We start from the raw sequence: 23,374 nt of genomic DNA, 5'->3' as shown, positions 1-23,374 counted from the left end.
TGTGCAGATCAGGGGATCCCTCTTATGGCTCCAGGGACAACTCAGGGTGGGGCACCTGGGATGGCCCTCCCAGACAGTCTCCTTTCTGGCTGGGCATTGCCAAGGGCAGCCCTGTGCCCTGCAGTCCGAGCGGGGGCCCAGGCCCCAGCCCTGCTTTAACAACTCTGCTATTCTGGACACGACCTAGGCTGGGCTTTCTCTTGTAAATATTGATGAAGGCCCCAGACAGAGAGGAACAGGAAAACAAGGGACGTTTTATTTATGATAGAAAAAGAAACCAACAGAAAAAAAAATCTACAAGCCCAACGGGGGAGGCGGGGGGAGGGATCTTAAATAGACCGTGGTGCAGCCAGTGGGTGGAATATTGTGCAACGATGGAAATGATGTTTACCGAGGGTTTGTAATAACACGGGAAAATGCTTATTTTCAAAAGTGAGGTGCCAAAAGGAAGCAGGACCGAATTGTAAATTCAGCATAATCACACTTAGGCTAGGATCAAGCCCGACCGAAATCACACACAGAAGGGACAGGTCGGAGAGACCCGTGTCACAGCAGGGGTTCACTGGGGAAATTTTTTCATACTTTTCTCTCTTTTCCAATTTTTCTATAACGGCATGGTTGGCCTAATGTAGAAAGCAACCCAAACTTAAGATTCTTCTTTTTTTTTTTTCCTGAAGAAGAAAGAACTCTTATTGGGAAAGCAGATGGCCCAAGATAAGCTTTCTTTGACAAACAGGCCACTCTGAGGCTGAGGGCCGCAGGTGGGCAGACCCGGCTACTCATCAAGGTCAGGTGGAAACCCTCGACCCTGAGCCCATGGTGTCACTTGGGCCACCTGACACCCAGCCACACACCCAGCCGCGGCGGCGGGGATGTCCTGGTGATTATTTGGACTCTCCTCTCTGAATGTGCGAACACGGCTTCTCTCTTGGGAAAGCAGTTTCTACCCATGCAAGGAACCTCTCTTATAAATGTCAGGGGGACAGGATTCTCTCCGTTAGGTGAGGGGCTGCAGCAGAATAGCTGGGCTCCGGCCCTGTCCACCCTATTCACCCCGAGATGGAGCTCCTGGGAGGCGGACCCGCCTCTCCCGCCCACGTGACAAAGGCTCCAGGTGCGAGGCCAGGCTTCCCGGGCCCTGAGCCACCTGGTCTTTGCAGGCCCCCGGATTTGCACTCAAGTCTCTGCTCAGTGTATCTGATCAGGAAGGCCTGCTCACACTATCCAGCTCGCCTGCTTAGCTGTCTCGGTGGCTCGTGGGTTCTATTTACTCATGTATCTTTTTCAGAATTGCCCATTCTCCTGCACTACAGTGTGAGCTCCTGTCCACAGGAACAGTCCTGGCCTCTCCTTCTGTAGCTGAACCTGACCATCATGCCCCCAGGTGGTGGTTGCGGGCCCCCTGAGCCATCTCCTCCTACCTCGATGGCCCAGCTCCAGAGAGAGGAGCACACCTGCTCTAGTCGGTAACGAGGCCCGGAGTCAGCTTGAGGGGTCACTGGGGGTCAACTGGCACCTGAATCGTGGTTGTGATAAGGCTGTGCCCCTAAAGTTTGCTAGGGTCCTGGAGCCCCCCCACCTCTATCCCCCCAATTCAGACTTGAAGCCATCCCGGGAGATGTGGCTGCCCTCGGCCCTGGAGCACCAGGCCCTAGCTCTATCTCACCCTCGCCCTCTGCAGCCCGCTGGCACCAAAGCATCTGGGAGCCCAGCCACTGACAGAGGTAGGACTGGACTTCACCTTCTGCAGCCAAGCTCCTGGCTGCCTGGTCTCCCAGAAACGGCCCATGGAGCGGTGGGCAGGGGGCGCTCTTTGCCTCCCGCTTTGCAGGAGGAGCCCAGCAGAGGGGCAGCTAGACCCTGGTCTGAGGCACATGGAGGCTGGGCAAGGTCAGGACCGTGGGCAGGAGGGTGCCCTGCGGGGAGGGGAAGCTGCGCAGCTCCTTGGGCACAAACCTGGGCGAGATGTTGTCAGCCAGGAAGAGGAGCGTGCGCCGGCGCCCCACGCAGTAGATGAGGCTGCCCACCACGGCGCACTGGAAGGCGTCTGGGTAGGGCGTCCGGTACGTGGCGCACTCGTACCAGAGACGGGCACTGGCGCTGCAGCGGTACACGCTGATGCCCAGGCTGCGGTTGAGGTCGAAGCGGTAGAGGAAGCCATCGACCGCCACCATCTCGGCCGTGCGGTCCTTGCCACCCCCGGTGGGCCCGACCTGCCAGCGCTGCTCCGGGGCCGAGAAGCGGAGCAGCAGGTAGCGCAGGGTGCCGCCCGTAACGAAGATGTCCCCGGCACACGCCGTGGCCGTGTGCGCCAGGGCGAAGGTGTCGTTGGGGAGGGGAGGGGCGAAGGCCCAGCGGTCCACGCGAGGGTCGTAGCGCTCCACTGTGTTCAGACACTCGCCCCCAATGGCGTACAGGTAGCCGTCCAGGGCCACCAGCCGGCAGTGCGGCCGGGCTTGGTTCAGTGGGCACACCTCGCTCCAGATCCCCGTCAGAGGGTTGTAGCAGAAGACCCGGCTGGAGGGCCGGCACCCGGAACCCTGGCACCCGGACACCACGAAGATGTAATTGAAGAGACTGCAGATGGCACAGCCGCGGGACACAGCCTCCGGGGGTAGCGGGGCCAGCAGGTGCCAGACGTCCTGCTCATCGTCATAGCAACAGAGGCGGCCGGCGTCTTCCTGGGGGCACACGTCGGCCACCACCAGGTGCTTGCGGCCCCTCAGCCGCCTCTGGAGGACCAGCTCCCGCTCGGCCCCGCTCAGGCGCCCGTAGATGTCCGGGCTGCGCAGGACCTGGAGGTAGTTGTCACTCATCACCTTGTAGGCGGCCTCTTTCAGTGCCTCCAGGTTCTGCCTCTTGGCCAAGGTCAACACCTCGTAGCAGTTGCCCAGGTCCAGGCGGACATCAGGGGCTGACCCTGGGGTGAGAGGGAGGTGGAAGAAGTTGGTCCCGGCCACGAGCTCCAGGTGGGGGTCCCCGCTGCTTCCGGCTGCGCTGGACTCCAGAGGCTCCTCGGATATGGGGGGGCTGGACGGGGCGGTCTGGTCTGTGCCGGATGGAGCGGGGCTCCCGAAACCGTGGAGCTGCAGCTGGAACTCGGGGTTGTCCACTATCTGAAGGAGGCTCTCCTTCCTGCTGAAGCCCCCCGCGGGGGGCAGCACCGGCTGGGGGGAGGCGGCTGGATCGGCTCCCCCTTCTCTGTCATCGTCAAGGCCTCTGGGGACTGTCCCTGTTCCCAGGGGGCCTGGCACAGGGGGGGGCGCCTTCGCCAGGGCCGCGGTCCTGGGGGCCAGCCTGCCTCTGGAGGTGGCCTGGGAGGTAGATTCCACGTAGTACTCGTACACCTTGCCCTGCAGCCTGGGCCGCATCCCCGCCACCTTCTCCTGTAGGAGACTCTCCTCTACTCGAACCCGGGCCACCGAGGAGAAGGTGTAGGAGGCGTTGGTGGCCCCCTCCTGCTGATGCAGGGCCAGGCCCATGTTGGAGGCGGCCCGGAGGGCCCCCACCTCTTCCCTGCAGGCCCCCAGCACGTGGGTGAGGACCCAGCTCTGGCTCATGTCAGTCTTGCCTTCCCAGTGGGCCATCCAGGGCTGGAGGGGGGACGCTTGCTCCCCAGCCCCTGGCTGCTCGGGGAGCCCACCGTCCTGCCACGGAACTGGCCCACCCCCCACGCCGCTGCCGTCCACCGCAGCCAGGACAGCTGGGGAGCTTTTGGGTTCACTGCCCAGAGGGGGGCGGTGGGGCAGGTCGGGCTTACCACCAGCTGCTGTTTCGGCGTCCTGGCCACCGGACTCCAGGCACCGCCCACCCTTGTCCTCACCGGCTCCTTTCCTCTTGGGCTTCCAAGTCTCTCCGGCTTCCAAGTTGCTGGAAGGGGTTCCCAGGACCTGGGGCCCCCCCGGATTCTCCCAGCTGCCGCCCAACGGTACTCCAGGCCCCTTGCTTCCGCTCCGGCATCTCAGGCCCCGATGGGGTGCCCCGGGAGCAGCCCCCTGGGCTTCAGGCTGCCCGGAGCCTTCTGCCTCCTCCTCGGCCTTGGCCTTGGTGCTCCTGCACCACAGCGGGGCTCGGGCAGGCCTCGACTTGTACAGCCGGTAGGCTGCGGTCAGCAGGAGCAGGGTGGCCGCGGACAGCACCACCTTGCCCGTCAGCTGCATGTCCAAATGCCAGTCCTGGGCCTCGGCTCCTCCTCCTCCTTCAGGGAGCATGTTTCCCAAGCCAACCTGGGGCGGAGGAATGTCAAGAATCTGATTAATAATTGCCCAATGGGGGCCGGCTCCTGGTTCCTGCTGAGCTGAGCGGAGGGGGTTCGGGGCCGGCTCTGGCCAGCTGAGGAGTTGGAGCAAAGGTGACTTTGAGCTGGCAGAGGGCGGCCACCGAGCCCCGGCCGGCCGGCAGATCCCAGCGCTGGCCTCCTGGGATCGGTCAGTGCCTTCCCTGGGGGTGGGGTCTGCCCTGAGGCTGAACTTGTGATCAGCCACCTGAGCCCGCAGCAGCTGGCGGATGTCAGGAGTGTCCGGCGGCTCCTGAAGAGGGAGGAAGTTCCTGACCAAACATCACCCGATGCTAGAGACGCAGGGGGTTGGTCACTATTTGTGTGCGTGCTTTATTTTCTCTTTTGCAAATCAGCTGCGCTGGGAGGGTTGGGTGTGGCGAGTGTGGGGCAGGTGGAGCCTCGGCAGGTGTGGCAGGAGACCCGCCTGGGTCCATTTTCTCCCTCTTGGGGGGCCCCTGGTTCCCACAGTGCAGGCGGGGTCTGCAGGGAGCAGCAGGGGAGGCTGAGCCTGGGACTGCCGCCAAGCCACCTGACCCGGCTCTTGATGCCTCTGCCCTCCTGGCAAAGCTCGGGAAAAACACGTGGCATTCATGTCCGGGCCAGGAGCAGGCGCGGGGCACAGTCTCACCCTCCAAACCGGAGGGCATCCCAGGAGGAGAGGCCGAGGGAGACTCACCCGCACCATCTCGCCAGGGCTGGGGGTTCCAGGTCCCGACTACCCGGCTCTGCCACTTACCAGCTGTGTGACGTTAGGTGTGTGACCTCACCTCTCTGGGCCTCAGTGTCTTCATCTGAGAAATGAGGGTGACAGCACACCAACCTCCTCAGGTTGTGGTGAGGACAACATGGGCTAATGTGTGGAAAGCCTTGTAGAAGCCCAGTCGCTATCAGCCATTCTTTCCCTCTCTTCTCTTCCTCCTTCTCCTCATCCGCGTCCTGTCACTCTATGAAGCAGCATCCGCTGGACCTTCCGTAGCACAAATCTAATGTGTCCCTCCGTAGACCGAGGTCCTCTCTGGGCCCCCAAAGGCCAGGGTAGGGATCTCAAACCCGTGCTCCCCACAGGAGCCAGGCAGGTAACCCGAGGACCCACTCCGTGAGGGTGCCAGGCGGGCAGGCCCAGCACTGCCAGGCCCCACTGTTCAGAGACGCTTACTCTAGGCCAGTGGTTCTCAATCTTCTGGCCCTTTAAATACAGTTCCTCTTGTTGTGACCCAACCATAAAATTATTTTTGTTGCTACTTCATAACTGTAATGTTGCTACTGTTATGAATCGTCATGAAAATATCTGATATGCAGGATGGTCTTAGGCGACCCCTGTGAAAGGGTCGTTCGACCGCCAAAGGGGTCGCGACCCACAGGTTGAGAACCGCTGCTCTAAGCAGTGATGCGATTAGTCGTGATTTCTAAATGATGGCATCTAATTAAAAAATGAGAATAATCCCCACTCTGTGAGGAATTTATCTCTGAAGCCTTGACGAGGAGAAAATCCTGACCATGCCTGTGTCCACATCCCCTCACACTCCAGCCTCGGTTTACACCCCCCCCCCCTCCCCCCCCCCCCCCCGAGTTCATCTCCTGTTGGCTGCCTCACGTGCCTGCGCTGGGCTGGGGCTCCGCCTAACCTTCTCTGCTGGTCCACATCCCTGAGCCCTGCGGAGTCGACTCAAAGACTGTGCCTCCCGTGCCTTCTTCCCGGTGAATCCACCTGCCCACCGTCATCTTCTCCTTCGTTGGGTCCTTGTTCTTCGCTCCTCTTTTAGCCTCTATCATGGGCCGTGGGTCAAAGTGCATTCTGTTCTAAGGATTCCAAGCCCCCGAGGCCGGTGTGGGGCCGGTGTAATAGCCGGTGTCTTACAGGCACCGCGACGGAGGTGGGCGCGCGGGACGAGTCTCATCTCCTGCTCAGCGTTTGTTTAAGAAAAGTACAATCGTCACCCCGACTTTACAGCAGCTCCACGCTTATGTCGCTTTGCTTGTAAACAGGGGCTTTCCTCTCTGTTTCCAGACCCCGGAGTTTTGCCGACCTGAGTTCATCCAGCGGCCTCCTCCCCTGCCCCCCTGGGGACGGGCAGCAGGGTCCCTGTCTTCCCATCGTGGTCAAGGCAGTGATCCTGAATTCCACAGGCACCGACACGGAGCGTGTGTGTTAGAAATTCAGCTTCCAAGCCCCTCCCCTCCCCGCCCCTTACTGATTCAGGAGGTTTGGGGGGGAAACCCCATTTTCAACAATCCTCTCCGGAGATTTCAGTGGGTCTAGGGCTGTAAACTAGGTCAGCGTTTCTACCCACCTGCTGAGAATTCCTCTTCTTCCTGGGTGGGGTGAGCAGTTACACCCTAGATCACGAAGGTGAGTCCCAGGGAACAGTGGGGGGTGGGGGTGGGGCCGGGGGGAGCGGGGATGAAGTCCTGGGCACTTTGCATAAGTAAAGTAATTTCATTTCCCAGGAATCTGGAGAGGGGGTCTTGTCAACAGGTGAGGAAACCGAGGCTCAGAGGGATGAGTCAATGTCACATTGGTGGTGAGTGGCAGGTCTTGATTTATAACCAGGCCTCTGTAGCTGCCTGGCCCATGTGTCTTCCCCTGGGAAGGAGAGGACCAGGTGTGAATGGCAGTAAGAAGGAGGTGTCCAGGGCTGTGGGGCTGATGTGGGGTGGGGACAGCCGTGGGACTCTCCTACCCGTGGAGAGGGAAGGACTTGTTGCACCCCCCCCCACCCCCGTAGGTGTGTGGTGACCTCTCAGATGCCACCCAGTGAGCAGGATCTGGGCCCCTTTGATGTGAGGTTTTCTACCCAATAAAGGCTCCACTGTGCCCAGGAGTGCTCTCCCTGCGGCTCCAGGGTAAACCGGTTGAGTCAGGCTATCACCCCTCCCGGTTGGAACCTGTTCTTGGGCACCGCGTGTGGCCAGACCAAGCCCCTGGGGCAGCAGGGAAAGGTGGGGGGACCGTGGGAACCATAGACTCAGGCTCAGCCCCAGGGGACTGATGTCCTGATCGGGAGGATGGCACATGCCTCCAAGTTATGATCAAGCCACAGTCTATCAGAAAGGAAAAATTAACGAGGCCAGGGGAGGGTTCTAGAAAGAGGTGCTTAGCATTGGCTATCGATAAAGGAAGCAGGGGCTTAGACTGGTTGATGGCTTGAACCCATATTTACGGGGTGCTTATCATGTGCCAGGCCCTGTGCTGGGAGGCAGTGTCATAGGTTAAAGAAACATGCGTGGCTCAGCCAGCGTGGCTCAGTGGTTGAGCCTTGATCTATGAACCCGGAGGTCACGGTTCTATTCCCAGTCAGGGCACATGCCCGGGTTGTGGGCTCGATCCCCTGTAGGGGGCGTGCAGGAGGCAGCCGATCAGTGATTCTCATCACTGATGTTCCTATCTCGCTCTCCCTCTCCCTTCCTCTCTGAAACCAATAAAAAGCAGTATCTATAGATAAAAAGGAACACGGGTGGCCCCGATGCCCATGGAGACTGCCCGACTGGGGCGGGGGGGGAGATGCTGAGTGAGGTGGTGAAGTGTGATGATGCTCCTGCTGGCTCGGCGCTTCCTGGGACCTTCCCTAGTTCGAGGGCAGAAGCGACACCTGTGACACAGCTGAGCACAGAGGAGCCTTCATTAAAGGAGGCTTCCCGCTGTCCGCCCTCCAGTGCAGCTCTGAGAACACAGCCACCGAGATCGTGTTAAAATGCAGGTTTTATTGTTATTCAAGTTCAGTGAGGCCAACACATCAGGAGATGAGTGCTCTTGAGAAGATAGTGTGTTACTCGCAGTTCCCATGAGGAGTTCCCCCTTTCACAACAGGCCACGCCAGACAGGGCCACACTGGGAAGCACCGGGGGCTGTAGGGAGGCAGAGGGGCGAGGGGGAAGCGTAAAGGCCTTTATTGTGGTTTTCCTGGGATGGAGCAAACAGGGCAGGGTTAGCAGGGTTAGGATTGGCTCGCTTGAGTCATTTCACGGGCCTCCGGGCTGCCTGTAGTGGTTTCATGCCTGGTCTGGGGGTGATAAGGGCAGGGAATGTTGGCCCTGGTGAGTAAGAGCCTTGTGAGAACCTGAGAAAGGTAGTGGTTGGGGTAAAGGCTTTGGGTTGGTTCATCTGCATGTGAAAGGTGTCCTAGGTGAGTCATTGGCTATCTAGGAACTAGCTAACCTGGGTGGGAAGTCCCTCCCCATTTAAGGTTAGCAGGCCTGGGTGTCAGAGCATAGCAGTGCAATCTATACTAACAAAAGGGTAATATCCTAATTAGACCAGGTCGACCGGCCATGTTCCGGACATCTGACTTCCTTCCAGACAAAGCCATGGTGGTGGGGGCTGAGGCAGTTAAGGGCAATCAGTCTGGCAGGGAAGAGCAGTTAGGGGTGAGATCAGGCTGGCAGGAGGTTAGGGGCTTTTAGGCTGGCAGGGTAGGGCAGTTGGGGGCAACCAGGCTGGCAGGGGAGGGCAGTTGGGGGTGACCAGGCTGGCAGGGGAGGGCAGTTGGGGGTGACCAGGCTGGCAGGGGAGGGCAGTTGGGGGCATTAGGCAGGCAAGCAGGTGAGTGGTTAGGAGCCAGTGGTCCTGGATTGTGAGAGGGATGTCTGACTGCTACAGGGATCGGGCCTAAACCGGCAGTTGGACATCCCCCAAGGAGTCCCGATTGAAGGGGGTGCAGGCCAGGCTGAGGGACACCCCCCTCCCCATGCACAAATTTCATGCACTGGGCCTCTAGTTTACAATAGCTAAGCTCTGGAAACAGCCCATGTACCCATCAGTAGATGAGTGGATGAAAAAGCTGTGGTACATTTATACCATGGGATATGATGCAGCAGTAAAAAAGAAGGATCTCTTACCCTTTGAGACAGCATGGAGGGACCTGGAGAGTATTGTGCTAAGAGAAATAAGCCCATCAGAGAAAGACAAGTGTCACATGATCTCACTCACATGTGGAATCTAAAGAACGAAATAAACTGATGAGCAAAATAGATCCATGGACATAGAAGCATGGAACAGACCGTGGAAGCTCAGAGGGGAGGCAGGGGTGGATGGGAAGAGATCAACTAGAGAACGTGTATGCATATATGCATAACCCATGGAACAGACAATAAGGGTGGTGAAGGCCTGGGGTGGGAGGGGGGTGGGCCAGAAGGGGTCAATGGGTAATAAAAGGGGACATCTGTAATACTTCCAACAATAAAGATTACAAAAAAGAATACAGAGAATAAGAGGCTATGGATACCATAGAGTCAGGAGACAGAGGAGCAGGAACTTGGGGACCCCTAGGAGGCAGGGCCATTGGAGTGAGCTTTCAACTCTACCCTGAGGTCCCTTTCCTGACAGGTGAACCCAACACTCCCACTGGCTGACTCCAGACTCCATAAATTAAAGCTTTTTTTTTTTTTAGTCCTTTTGGAAAAAGTGAAATGAACAAATGAAGACAGGAGCGAAATTAAAAGATAATTGGAAGTCTATATTGGGCTTCTGCGAACGTGCGTGCGTGCCTCCAATCTGGCCTCCCCGTGCGGGCAGGATAAATTGAGAACTCCTCAGTTGACTCAGGGGCCGGATAAAACAGGCAGAGACAAATGCGTGCCATGCAAATAAACAGGCCCAGCTTCCAGCGATGAGCTCTGAATCCACCGTGCCGGTGCCTCCCCAGGTCTTCTCGGCCCGGGGCTGCCTTCACCAAAGGCCCATCATGCGGGTGGGGCACGTGAGGCCCTGAGTGGTGGGCACGGGCACTGGAGAAGTGAGGTGTGTGTGCAGAGAGGGGTTGGAGATGTCAGAAAGGGAGGCACATCCATGCATCCATGCACACACGATCCCACATGCACACACATGCATGCATACACCCACGTGCACATGTGTGCACTCACATGCAAGCACATGCATATGCATGCATGAGCATGCACACACACACACACACACACACACACACTTATGGGGGACTGTGGACCTTTCAGTCTAGAAGTATAAGGGATAAACAGATCATAGTTTGACCAATAGGGAGACTGAGGCAGGAGTGAGAAAGAGTCTGTCTAGCTGGGACTAGGACCCAGGGGGTCACACCGGGTCCGGGGGTGGAGGAGGAGGTCAAGGTTAACATCCTACTGGTCTGCAGGATAGTGAGTGAGTCTTTGGTGGTGGTGACATGTTGGGCAGCGCCCGAGGCTGCACGCTATGTCCACACTGGTGCTTAAAACGCTGAACTATTTCCATTCTGCCCCAGCCCTCCAGCCTGGGTGCTGTCCCCCCAGCTCCCTCTGTTCTCCCCACTATGTATGAACTAGAAGTCAGTGCTTGGAAGGGCAAGCTCCTCAAACTCTGTGCCACTCAGCTCGGGCACTGCCATGCCTGGCCAGGAGGTCAGATGCTGAATATTCCCACCCCGGCGCTGCCTCCCCCAGGCCCCCGGTCTGCGCATCTAGGGTGATGCTGGCCTGGGACTGAGGACGCCACCTCAGTCGGGATTCGGAGCCTGCAAAGGTGTGTCAAACCAGGACCCTGTGGACCTGCCGTGTGGATGACATCTGCCAGGGCATCCCTACAAGGCTTCCATTCACACGAGCTCAGCAGATAGCTGCCATGGTCGTTGTGGGCACAGTCCCTGATGGGGTACTTCTGATTCTACCACCCCGTGAGGTCGGCATTATCATCCCCATTTTATAGATGAGGCTCCCCAGAGGCGAGGTGACCTCGCTCGGGTCTCACTGCTGGTGAGTGGCACGCAGGTGAGGCTCCAAACAAGTCTCCTCTTTGACCTTGGACCCTGCACCTGCTGCTCACCCTGCTGCCTCTGCGGAAGCTCAAAGGAGGCCGACATGGCTCTCCAAGGAGACAGGTCACTGCGGTTCCCTTCCCCTCTGGGATGAGCAGTGGCCTGGGCAGGTGCGGCGAGGAATTTGGAGAGGGTGAGGCATGCTGCAGCCAGCAAAAGGGGAGGGGAAGGGGGGCGTCTGGCCTGGAAAAGGAGTTTTAAAGAGTTGGAAATGCCAAGGGCATGAAGAAATGTCCTACTTACGATTTCCACCGCACAGACCATTAAGAAATGGAATAATGGCATGCGATACGTGCCTGTGAATTTGATGGGGAAATTGAATGTGAAACGATTCGTGGGTGCCGTTTGAGATGGCAGAGTGCATCCTGATTTTTTGCTCCTGGGGTGGAATGAGTTGAAGCAAAGGAAGCATCCTGAGGTTTGAGTATGTGGCATCACCCTCTGCCTGCGTGTAGGGAGGGAGTTCTCACAGAGGGCTCAGAGCCAACAGTAATGATGATAATAATAATAATAATAATAATAATAGCGGCTGATGTTCGCTGGGTGCCCACTTTGTGTCAGACCCTGTGCTCTGCTGAGGCTGCAGGCACCATCTCCCTAAATCTTCACACCAATCCTGCAGGGGAGGTAAGACCCATTCTACAGATGGGGAAACTGAGGCTTAGGCTCTTCCCCAAGGCCCAGTCTGTTTTACTCCCAAGCCATTCCCTAGAAACCCTTGCTACTTAAAGAAGTGTCACCCGGGAGTTTGTTAGCACGCAGGATCTCCCAGCCTCAACAAAGCAGAATCCTCGTGTTAAGCAGATGCCTACACAAAGCCCTATAAACACCTGGGTCAGGACCCCACCCACCCAAGAATCAATCCGCTGTGTGACCTTGAACATCGGCAAGAGCATGCATGTTCTCTCACCCTGGGTCAGAGAGAGGTCACGCTTTTGTCTCTGACCCTCTGGCATCCGACTTCCCGCAACAACCTCCCTGCTGATGCTGGTTCTGAAAACAGCCACCTTGCCTCGGCTTCCTTATCTCTCCAATAGGCGTGATGCCATCCGCCTATGGGGCTGTTGTCAGAAAGCACATTAGGATGCCTCGGAGAGCCCTCGGCGCGGGTACATAACGGGGACTGGCAAGTGTTTACGGAATGAATTGGTGGGTCCTGAGAGAAGCCATCATTGCCGAGGGCTGGCCGTGTGCTTCACAGCAATTTCTCACTTTAAGGGAATTTTCACGACTTTACCAAGCAGGCACGGTGATCCCTGTTTTAAGAGGGAGAAACGAGGAGGGTTAAATTATCCTCCCAAAGCCTCACAGCCAGGAAATGGCAGGTCTGAGACTCAAACCAGGCACCTCTAGGTCTAAAGACCTTGCTCACAGCCGGCTGTCTCTTCCTCCTGCAGCCACCAGCCCTGAGCGCCCTTCCAGGGGCAGCACGCCCCCCCCCCCCCCCCCCCCCATCCAGCTCCAGGATCCACGGAGCCCCATCCAGGCCACTCCCCTCTCCCCTCCCCTCTCACCTCCTCTTCCTTAAAGCGGTTCCGAGCCCCACTGCCGGCTCCAGCCTGTGCTGGGGCTCCCCTCGGCCTCTCTGAGCCCCACTAAACGCCCGCCTGTTCTCCAAGGTCCCTCCACACCCCGACCTCATTTGTCACTGTTCCCAAACTCTCGTTCTGCTCCAGCCAAGCTCGTCCGTTTACTGTCCCCTCGTCCCTGCTGCTGCACGGGCTATTTCTCCCCCTCATGCTGCTCTTCGCCACGTCTCTGCCGTTCGATTTTGAAAACCCCAGATTAAAACTGAGCCTTCTCTACGGGGACTCAAGCCGGGGAGGGGTTCTTCACTCATTCTGGGTCTTGGGCTCCTCTGAGGATCTGCTGGGAGTTACAAACCCTTTCTTTCTAGAAAAATGCCCACACGGCCCACTTCACATGCAAATTCTGGAAGGCCCCAGGCCCTTGGATCCTGGTTAAGAACCGGCTTGAGCAGTGGTCAGCAAACTGCGGCCCCTGGAGTATGGCTCTTCCCCAAAATACCACGTGCGGGCACGCATGTGCAGTGCGATTGAAACTTCGTGGCCACACTCAAGGGGCCAAAGAGCCGCATGTGGCTTGTGAGCTGCAGTTTGCCGACCACTGGGCTAGGGGAAGGCGCACACTGAGCTTTTGGAAGTGTGTGTCAGATTGGCCGTGGGGTAAGAAATAGGCCAGCTGAGGGTGACATGCTTGGAAGTGTGTGCCTGGCTTACTCCATGCCAAAAAGGTTTCCTGGCAGTTAAGTTTAGAAAATACTGCTTTGTGACTTCCGAGCCTCAATTTCTTTTTTTAATTTTCCCCCCAATTTCTTTTATTTATAAAATGGGGCCAATAAAACCTGCTTCTGTATAAGTTGTCATGGTGATCGGATGAGCTAAGCTGAGGTGAGGACCATCCTGTCTTTGGGCCCCTCATCTTGTTTTCTTTTCAGGAGACTACCGGGGGGAGACCCTCTCCCATGCCCCCAGTGGAGAGTGGGCAGGGCTGTGGCTCCCAGCTGCTCCCCAAACCAGCAGGGAGGGGCTGTGTGAGGGAGTGAGCGTGGGCCTTGCTGGGAGAGGCCAGACCTGACTCTTGTTTCTCCCAGAGACTGGAGAGCTGTCCGGCTCCAGGGGGGCAGGGCAGGTTTGCGTTCCACAGGCCTGCGCCTCTAACGGAGCAAACTCAGCGCAGCCCGCCTCACTGGCCCATTAGAGCCGCTCTGGCCGAGAGCAAATCAGTGCTCTGAAAAGAGACAGGTGCCCAGGTGCAGATGGTGGAGAAAGAAAGCAGCCCCAGGTAAGCTGCAGAGGGCGGAGGAGGGAGGAGAGAGGAGGGAAGAAGGGGAGAGCCAGAGGAGGGAGGAGAGAGGAGGGAAGAAGGGGAGAGCCAGAGGAGGGAGGAGAGAGGAGGGAAGAAGGAGAGAGCCAGAGGAGGGAGGAGAGAGGAGGGAAGAAGGAGGAGACAGAGGAGGGAGGAGAGAGGAGGGAAGAAGGAGGAGACAGAAGGAAGGAGGGAGGAGGAAAGGGAGGCTGGAGGGAGAGCAGCCAGGGAAGCCTGGTTGGGGGCCCCGAGGGCCTGCACCGAGCACGGAGCACTGGCGACCTCTGCTAGGAGCCTGACCCAGGCTGGTTCTGGGGAAACAATGGAGAATGAGCAGCTTCCTTGAGCACCTACTGTGTGCCAGAGACTGGGGTAGGAACTCCGCATTATTTGTCATTTAATCTTCATGACAACCCTGTGGCAGAGACATGGCTGTGGTTCAACCAAATCCTGGTTCAGTTTGCTCTTCTGGGCACCCAGGAAAACGGCATTTCCCAGACCCCCTGCAGTGTACACACGTGTGTGCATGTGTGTGTGTGTGTGTGTGTGTGTGTGTCCTAGGAAGGGCAAGCAGAAGTGACTCGAGTGGCACTTGAGATGAAGTGGTGAAGAGGCCGTGTGTGGCCTGCTCCCTCGCTCCCCACGCTGTGGTGACTCAGAGGCCACATGTCCCAGATGGATGAGGGACCCTCCACCCACATAAGACTGTGACAATAAACTGGTATTGGGTGAAGCCACTGAGAGTTCAGGGTTTGCGGGTTGGCAAAGCCAGCATAATTTCCTGGGCTATAAAAGTTCATGGTGGAAGGGATTGCTCCCGTTGTGCAGATGGGGACTCTAAAGTTCAGAGAGGCTCAGGTCACCCAGCTGGCAGAGCAGCCCAGGCGTGGTGCCCTGTGAGACCCACCCCATCCCTCCAGAAACTCATGGGCGGGACCACATCAGACCCAATCATGATGACACATGACGGGGGGCCCATGGGGGACCATGGAAACAAGAATGATACAGCCAGGGCTTTGGGGGAGCTTCCCAGAGCTGAGTCTTGAGGGATTTGGCAGGTGGACCAGGTAGGGAGAGGGAAGCTGAAGTAGAGGGCGCACTGGGTGCCAAGGCGCTCGGGCCTGGATGGGTATCAGCAGTTGAAAGCGTATAGGACGGTGGTTCTCAACCTTGGCTGCACATTAGAATCACCTGGGAATCTTTTTAAAATTCCGATTTCTGGGCCTCATCCTCCGGAAATTCTGTTTCTTTGTTATGGGGTGGAGCCACAACATTAGTCACAAAGAAATAGAATTTCCAGAGGATGAGGCCCAGAAATCAGGATTTAAAAAAGATTCCCAGATGCTTCTAATGTGCAGCCAAGGTTGAGAATCACTGGTAAAGGATGTCAAAGTGTCCAGAACGAGTCTCCACTGGGTGGGAATGACATGGAGACCAAATAAGCCCTAGGACTGAAAGCAAGACAGACTGAGATGACAGAACTTCCCTTGATTGGAACATTCCAACTAATGCCAGGTGTGGGGCTCCCCCAGCAGCAGTCACCCCACGCTGGCAGGAGACAGGAGGGGTGACAGTTCCAAGTGGGAGGGGGGGCCTAAACTGTGTCTGTGCCCCCCAGTGTGACCCCATTCTTCCTGTCCCCCACGCCCCAGGAGCACGGTTCTTTTCTGTGTTCTGTGTTCCGAGTTCGAATTTCCCAAGTTCCATCTGCCCAGGCCTGAGTCTGGCCTGTACTCTGGGCCCCGTGATGCGAGGGGGTGGGGCGCTTTGCCTGATGGGTTGGGTTCACATCCCTCGCGCTGGCGAAGGCTGAATGCTGCTTATTTTGTCCTCCATCTTTAGAGGTGTTGTGTTTCCATTTTTATCGCTGTCTGAGAGCCTGAGGCAGGAGCCAGGGGTGCGGGGCGGAGGGGGGGGAGCAGGGTGCACGCAAAGGAAGCACACGCCTCTCAGGGCAGAGTCTCATGGCCTCTGTGTCCAGGCAGCCGGCTCGCTTTCCCAGGAATCTGCGCTGAAAGAGGCCTTGAGGGGCTCGCAGTCCAATCCTCTTGTACCGCAGGTGGAGACAAACGGAGGAGACCCCCCGCAAATCCCCATGAAGGAGAGCAGCCTGCAAGTGCCTTTGCTTTAGGCACGAAAAGCTCAGCTCAGGGCCCCACAGCCTTCCATGGGCCTCACCCTCACCCCACGTGCTGTAGGCCGCTGCCCTGCCCCACAGCACACCCCTGAGCTGGGAGCCCCCCGTGCTGTTTCACAAACGAGAAACAGAGGCCCAGAGGGAAGTGAGCTGCCAAGTCCCCGGCTCAGAGAGGGCAGAGCTGGGTGGCTGCCCACTGGAACCCTGGGGCCGCCAGGGGGATGCAGGCTGGTTCAGAAGCCTCCAGAGCTATCGCCAGGCAGCGTCCGAGAGCATGGGCGGGACCCTTGCCTATCTGGCCAGGTTCCTGACGGGACAGCTCCTGAGACAAAGGCAGAGCCCCAGGGACACCCAGCACCCTACAGCTGCCATGAGGTGCCCTCCCCACAAGAAGGAGGGCTGTGTACAGGGTGAGTGTCTGCTCGGAGTTGGTGCTCAGAACACATTTGTTGAAGAAACAAATGAATGAATGAGAACAGATGGATCCATGTTAACGAGAGCAAATGAATAGAGCACAGATGGAGCCTTCGACTCCTTTAAATGCCGAGGGGCAGGGCCGGTGAGCTGGTGTTGGTGTCCGCAGGGCCAAGAACCGTCAGGGCCCGCAGGGCGGCTGGAAGGTGCCCGCGTGGAAGGGGGGTGTGGTTTGCAGAGGTCACTGGGAGAGCGTTTGGGGGAGGGACAGGTGTGCAGAGGCTCGAGGTGGGAGGAGCTGCGTTGGATGGAGGTAAGTGACAGTGGCTGGAGCAGGGGACTGCGTCACCCTGACTTGCGGTGACATGCGGGACACGGGAGTGGAGCTGGCTGCAGTCCCCGAGCTCAGCAATCCATTCTTTCTTGAAGTGACTCTCAGAGCTCCAGGACAGTCCATTGTGTTGGGTTAGATGTCAGCTCAGGTTTGGAAATGGAAAAGGGAAGAAAGAAACAGAACCGGTGCTGGCGCGGCTGAGCCACCGGGAGACCGTGATGCCCACACACAGTGGTCTGTCATTTCCTGTGGAATCAGGGCCCCAGGCTGAGGCCTGGCAGAGTCAAGAAATAGCTGTGTGCTCCTGGGCAAGTGACTCCTTTCTCTGGGCCTCAGTTTCCCCCGCTGTGAGTTGAAATTCTGCCCCAGAGGTCCAAGACCCTGGGCGTATGTTCTGCTAGTGGGGACGTGCAGAGGGCAGTGGGTAGAGAATTCAAGATTCTGTCAGCGCTGGGGCCCCATCAGAGGCCCCCCTGTGGTCCTGGAGGCCATGGCGGGGACCTCCAGTCAGGGGCCCGTCCTCCCTGGCTTTGGTACCTGCCCCTGTGCCATTCCCCCGAGGGGCTGGGCTGGTCCTTTGCCAGCCTGGCAGTTCCTCTTGTCTTTAGGATCCAGCTCAAGCACCGCTCCTCCAGGTACTGCCATTAAGTCTCATCGCATTATTAGAACAATGAGTATCGTAACATTTTCTGTGCTTTCAACACGTGCCATGCACTGAGCTAAGCACCTCATTTAACCCCGAGCAACAGCCACCCTGAGGTACTATTGCGATTCTCAGGTGGGAAAGCTGAGGCTCAGAGGTGTGTGGGGGGGAGGGGGCTGCCACGCCGTAGCTCGGAGCCTGACCCCAGGCTCACCCTGTGCCCCTCGCCTGGGCACCGACCCCTGCCTTCCCCGTGGAGTTAAAGTTGGGCAGGAAGGTGGCCTTGAGCGGCCCGGGTGGCCTCCCAGAACTGGTTTTTCTTGCTCTGACTCTGAGCTGGAGGCAGCACCGTGCCACGTCTAGACTCTAGATGCTGAGGATTTGGAAACTGCTCTTTCAGAACCTTCCAGGCCCGCAACCTTCTTTTACCTCCAGGGGCCGGGTGAGGGCAAAGGGAGGCCGCTCAGCGGGCTGGCGCCTGATGTCTGTGATCAGCTGCAGAGCACACGTGTGGGGAAGTGGCAGCGGGCAGAGCCCAGGAGCGTGAGTCAGAGAACTGGGCTGGCATGCTGGCTCCTCTGTAACTGCTGAATGGCTTTGGGTCTGGCACTTCCTGGTCCAGCCTCAGTTTTCCCATCTGTGAAATGAGTGCGTTGTGTAGATCCTAACCAGCTCAGACATAAAGAACAGTCAATGCAGTAGTGGCCAAGGTTTATATTGACATTGTATGCAGGAAGAGAGGGAGAGGCGTGTGTGTGTGTGTGTGTGTGTGTGTGTGCCCATCTGTGTGCAGGGTGGGGAGGAACTGGGCTCTTTCTCAGGTCAGAGGCGCTGGCACATGAAAGAAGGGAGTGGGAAAGAGTCCCAGGTGGACAATCAGGACACCAGGTCCTCATCCGGGCAACAGCACTAACTTGCTGTGTGTCCCTAAGAATGCTGCACCCCCTCTCTGGGCACATGGACCCCCATCTACAAAACAAGAACCTGAGTCCAAATAATCTGTAGTGTCCTACGGCTCCAAGTCTGATTCTGCAGAGAGTAGTTGGATGGTAAGAGAGCGGCAGGGTGATGGCGACCTGAGCACTGCCCCAGAGTCCAGGGGTGCGGAGATGGCCCCTGGTGCTGCCTCTTGCTGGCTGTGTGACCCTGGGTGGTCTCTTTGCCGGTCCCTAGGGTCTACTTGTCAGAGGAGAGCCCGGGACACTTTTTAAAACCAGAAATAAAAAATGAATAGTATCCACCCAAGGAAGTCATACAACAGACTTTTAAATATTTGTTCATGAAAGAAGGCAAAGTGCCCCAGGCTCTGAAAGTCAGATGTGGCCCAACTCTCCCAGGATTTCATCTGCAGGAGGTGCCCCCCGCAAATAGTGAGGATCTGGGGTGAGTGCTGTGATAGCTGAGCAGTGACCCCCCCAACGATGTCCACATCTTAACCCCTGGAACTTGTGACCATTAGGTCACCGAGCAAAAGGGAATAACGGTTGTTCAGCTGCCCTAAGAGTAGTGATGACCCCGGACGAGCAGGGTGGGCCCACGGTGATCACAGGGGTCCTTCCAAGTGGACGAGGGAGGCAGGAGTCAGTGCCAGAGTGAAGTGACTGGCCACTGGGGCCGCTGAAGGAATGTGGCTGAGGATGGGGCCGCCAGCCAAGGAATGTGGGCGGCCTCGAAAACCTGGAAAAGTGGAAGGACACGGTTTTTCCCTGGGGCCTGCGCAAAGGAAGACAGCCCTGCTGACACTGGGCCTTCGCCCATGAGACCTGTGTCAGACCCCGTCTCCAGGGCTGTGAGATCATACATCTGTGTGGTTTAGAGCCACTTTGTCTTTGGTAACTGGGACAGCAGCAGTGGGAAACTAGCAGAGGAGGTGCAGAGAAACAGCAATGCGAGGCCCCAGCCTCTCTGTGATCAGCTCCGACCGGCAAAGGCACCCACTCCCCGTCGCCGTCCCCGCCCCTCCCCCCCCCCCCCCCCCTCCGGCTCCTAGGCCTGGCACAGAAGGTAGAAGGGGTCATGCAGGGTCTGAGGGTCAAGGGTGGGCCAGTCTGGGCTGCTCATATTCTGTTTCTCCTGGTTTGCTCTGTCCCTTCACCCCAGGCTCATTTCTTCTAGGAGAGCAGAGACCGCTGGCGATGCCGACTCCTGTTCCCATTTCGCTCCCTGAGCCAGATCCCAGCAGCACCCCCCTCCTCTGCCACCCATTCAGCAGAAAAGGCAGATTCCCCTGAGGCTGATTAGATTCTGAAATCCAGCTCCAGGCCTCAGCCCTCCCTGGCTGGGCCTGTAGATAAGGCAGCGCAGGTGCTGGCAGACTTGGTGACCCCAGGAGGATAGAGTGTGACCCGCAGCCCCGCTCCCCTGTGAGTACCTCTCCTGCCCTTTGGGCTCCAATTCCTTGCCTAAGAACAGGCTTCTCATCTGTATTACTCTCAACAACAACAACAACAACAATAAAAAACAATAGGCTTCTTCCAGAAATGCTATTGCCATAAAGGCAGGCTTTGGTGCCAGCTACTGGGAGGAAACAGGCCTTCCTCAGATATTTATACACCTTAGAGGGGAGAAGAGAAGAGGGAGCCATGATATAGTGGTTTAGTGTTCAGTCTCTGGGGCCAGAGGGCCTGAGTTCGAACCTTAGCTTGACCCCTGGAGACCCCTGTGCAGAAGGCAGTGGTGATGGACAGTGCAGGGTGCCTCTGAAGACGGGAGAGCTGTGGTTATTTCAGCCTGACATGCCAACCCCCTGCTGTGCTCACACATAATGTGAGATGAAGCAGCAGCAAAAGAAAGAGGCTGGGATGGTGTGTATGTGTGTGTGCCTGTGAGACCTCTTACTCTTGGACACAGAGTTTCTGACTTGGAGGGATGTGCAAAGGCCCAGAGGCAGGAGTCTAACTTATGTAGACGGAAAAGCCAGAGTGGCTGGGCAGTAGAAAGACACAGGATGTATGGTTAAAGCTGAGGCCCTAAAGCAAAACAGACTTTAAATAGGTCATGGTAAGCTTCATAGCAGAATGATGGTGACAGGCAGACATGAACACAAACTGGGAGATTTTTTTTTGTCTGGTTTGCATAGAGGAGGGGGGAGGTTTTGTCAGGATCAGTCGTAGAAAGAGTGCATCAGGGTAACAGTGATATGATCTAGTGCTCACAGTGTACGTGCCAGGCACCAATCCAAACATTTAATTCTCTCAAGAGTCCTTTGTACTAGGTGTTCCTATGGCCAGCAGTCTGCAGATGAAGAAATGGAGGCTTATGGCATTACCCTTCTTGCCCAATGGTACACAGCTAGTAAGTGGGTAAGCTGGGGTTTGAACTTGGGACTCCTGGTTCTAGGGCCTTACCCAGCAGAGAGAACCACCAGGCAGAAGTGGGAACCTGGGAAGGATTTACACACACCGCCAACCACGTTTACTGAACATCTCCAGTGGCAAGGCACCCAACGAGGCGTGCTAGGAAGGGGTCCCTTGAGATCCTCAAAGCCCCACTGTTCCCAGTGCTCGTGGGAACACTGCAGCCCCCGCCAGGGGCTGGGAGAGGAGCTCTCACTGTGCAGAAGGCAGTGGTGATGGACAATGCAGGGTGCCTTTGAAGACGGGAGAGTTGTGGTTATTTCAGCCTGAGATGCCAACCCCCTGCTGTGCTCACACATAATATGAGATGGAGCAGCAGCGGGAGGAAGAGGCTGGGATGGTGTGTATGTGTGTGTGCCTGTGTGCAAGTGTGTGTGTGCATGTATGTGTGTGTGACTGTACACGCATGTGCGTGCACATCTGTATGCACGCACATGTATCTGTATGTGTGCATGTGCCTGAGTTGCATGTGTGTGCATGCATGTGTATGTGTGTGCAGCAGAGGCTGGAGGGACATGGGGAGACTGGAGCCAGAGCAGGCAGCAGCACAGTGATCTAATCAGTGCCTGCCCGGCCTGGCGGGGGACACGGGCCCCATGGAGCTTGGTTTAATAAGTAAGAGCTTTAGCCTTAGAATCAGCCCCACATCCTGCATCCATCACTCACAGGCTGTGCTGCTGTGGGCATCGCCTCCCAGGCGCTGGCTTAGTCTTTTCATCTAAAACATGAGGGAGCCGTGTCTACTTTATGAGATGGACAGAGGGCCTGGCACATCGTATGGGTTTTGTTCTACAAGATGGGAATCTATGTGAGTAGGTTTGGAGCAGAGAGGGGTGTGGTCTGACTTTTGAATTCTGTGGTGTTATCACTGTTGGTCACAGTCAGACCTCTATGAGAATAAATGCTTGGTCAGAAACATAAGAGTCGTCCTGGATTCCTCTTCTATCTGCATATTCCACACCCAACCTGTCTCCACAAGTCCTGTCAACTCAACTCTCCCTCCAAAATATACCCCATGCTGACCCCTTTCACCTTCACCAGAGTCCGAGCTCTCACCGGAGTGATCTTTGTGAAATGAGATTGTGCAGATGTGTCATTCCTGGACAATATGGTCAGCCACTGTAGATGTTATAGAGGAGGGAGGCCTATGATCCAGAGAACACAGAGCCACAAAGTGGAAGGAGTCTGGGTGCCTGGCTGACCCTGAAGAACAGAGCCACCAAACCAGGTGATGAGTGAGAAAAACAAAAATTTCCTTTGTTTAAGCCACTGTTATGTTGGACCATGGGTGTATTCAGACAAACCTGTATTGTAACTAATAACCACCTTATCCAAGAAGGCTCCTGGCCATATTCTGTCTCCTCACCTTGCTTTATATTTCACTTGTCACTCCCTGACATGTACATTGGCTTTGTTATTTATTGTCTGCTTTCTCTCTAGAATGTGAGCTCCATGAGGGCAAGACTTGCCTGTTTGCCTCGACTCCTGCTTGACCCCTGGTCCCAGCAACAGGGCTCAGCACAGAGCTGGGTTCAACAAATATTTGTGAGTAAACAGAAGATGAGTCCCTACTATATATTGCTGTTTCGTTTGCATTATTGCACCTGATGTTCACCTTTCAGATGCTTTTGAAAGTGGCAGAGCCAAGATTTAAACTCAGGACTGTTTTCCTACCAAATGAACTCCTCTCTTCTTCTCCCCGAAGCAATTGCTATACGAGAATGTGGCTTTAGGAGAACAAAACAGACTCTCACAACTCAACAAAAGACAAATAACCCAATTAAAATGGGCCCAACAGATTTTAATTAATATCTCACCAAAGAAGATACACAAATGGCCAATAAGCACATGAAAAGATGCTCAACATCATTAGTTATTCAAGGCAAATTAAAACCATAGTGAGAAACCATGCCATGCCCAGTGCATTGGCTATAATAACAAAACAAAGACACTAGCAAGTGTTGGTGAGGATGTGGAGGAATTGGAGTCGCCCCCCCCCCCTCACCCCCCACTGCTGCTGGGAATGGAAAAAGGTTTGTCAGTTTTTTAGAAAGTTAAGCATAACCTTACCATATAACCTAGAAATTTCATCAGAAATGAAAAGGAAGAATTTCACTCAAGGATCTCTATGTGGGTCACTCAAAGATTCATGGTCGCATCATTAGTCATAATAGCCCCAACCTGGAAACAGCCCAAGTGTCCATCAAGTGCTTAATGGGTAAGCGAGACGTGGTATCGCCATAGGATGACAGCCTACTTGTCAATAAAAAGGAGCACAGGACTCACGCACACCACAGCGCGGAGGGACCTCAAACACACTACGTGAAAAGCCAGCTACAAAAGACTCGATGTTGTAGGATTCCATTTATACGAAATGTCCCAAAAAGCAAATCCATAGTCACAGGAAGCAGATGAGTGACTGCCCCTAGCTGGGCGTGGGAAGGATGGTGACTGCTAATGGGCATGCGGTTTCCTTTCAGAATGATGGGAATGTTCTAAAATTAGATTGTGGTGATCGCCGAACAACTCTATAAAATTTACTAGAAATCACCCAATTTCTACACTTAAAATGGGCGAGCTTTGTAATGTGCCACTTACACTTCAATAAAGTTGTTAAAAAT

The 23,374-nt window shown here is 56.2% G+C and overlaps 1 protein-coding gene across 1 annotated transcript; it reads right to left on the bottom strand.

Moving 5' to 3' along the window:
• Positions 1-234: 234 nt before the first annotated feature.
• Positions 235-4,211, bottom strand: KLHDC7A (kelch domain containing 7A). Its single transcript, XM_070404206.1, has one exon. It carries the CDS (start codon positions 4,209-4,211, stop codon positions 1,854-1,856), a length of 2,358 nt encoding a protein of 785 aa, XP_070260307.1. The 3' UTR covers positions 235-1,853.
• Positions 4,212-23,374: the final 19,163 nt, after the last annotated feature.

The sequence above is a fragment of the Myotis yumanensis genome, unplaced genomic scaffold (genome assembly GCF_028538775.1).
Source record: "Myotis yumanensis isolate MYYU_CA2020_CCGP unplaced genomic scaffold, mMyoYum1.0.hap1 SCAF_2, whole genome shotgun sequence".
Lineage (NCBI taxonomy): Eukaryota > Metazoa > Chordata > Mammalia > Chiroptera > Vespertilionidae > Myotis > Myotis yumanensis.
The sequence above is the reverse complement of the archived record's forward strand: the minus strand, read 5'-3'. Positions and strand labels throughout refer to the sequence as shown.

What these genes read in the sequence shown, in the direction of transcription:
- KLHDC7A (XM_070404206.1), bottom strand. Translation starts at nt 4,211, where the DNA reads ATGCTCCCTGAAGGAGGAGGAGGAGCCGAGGCCCAGGACTGGCATTTG.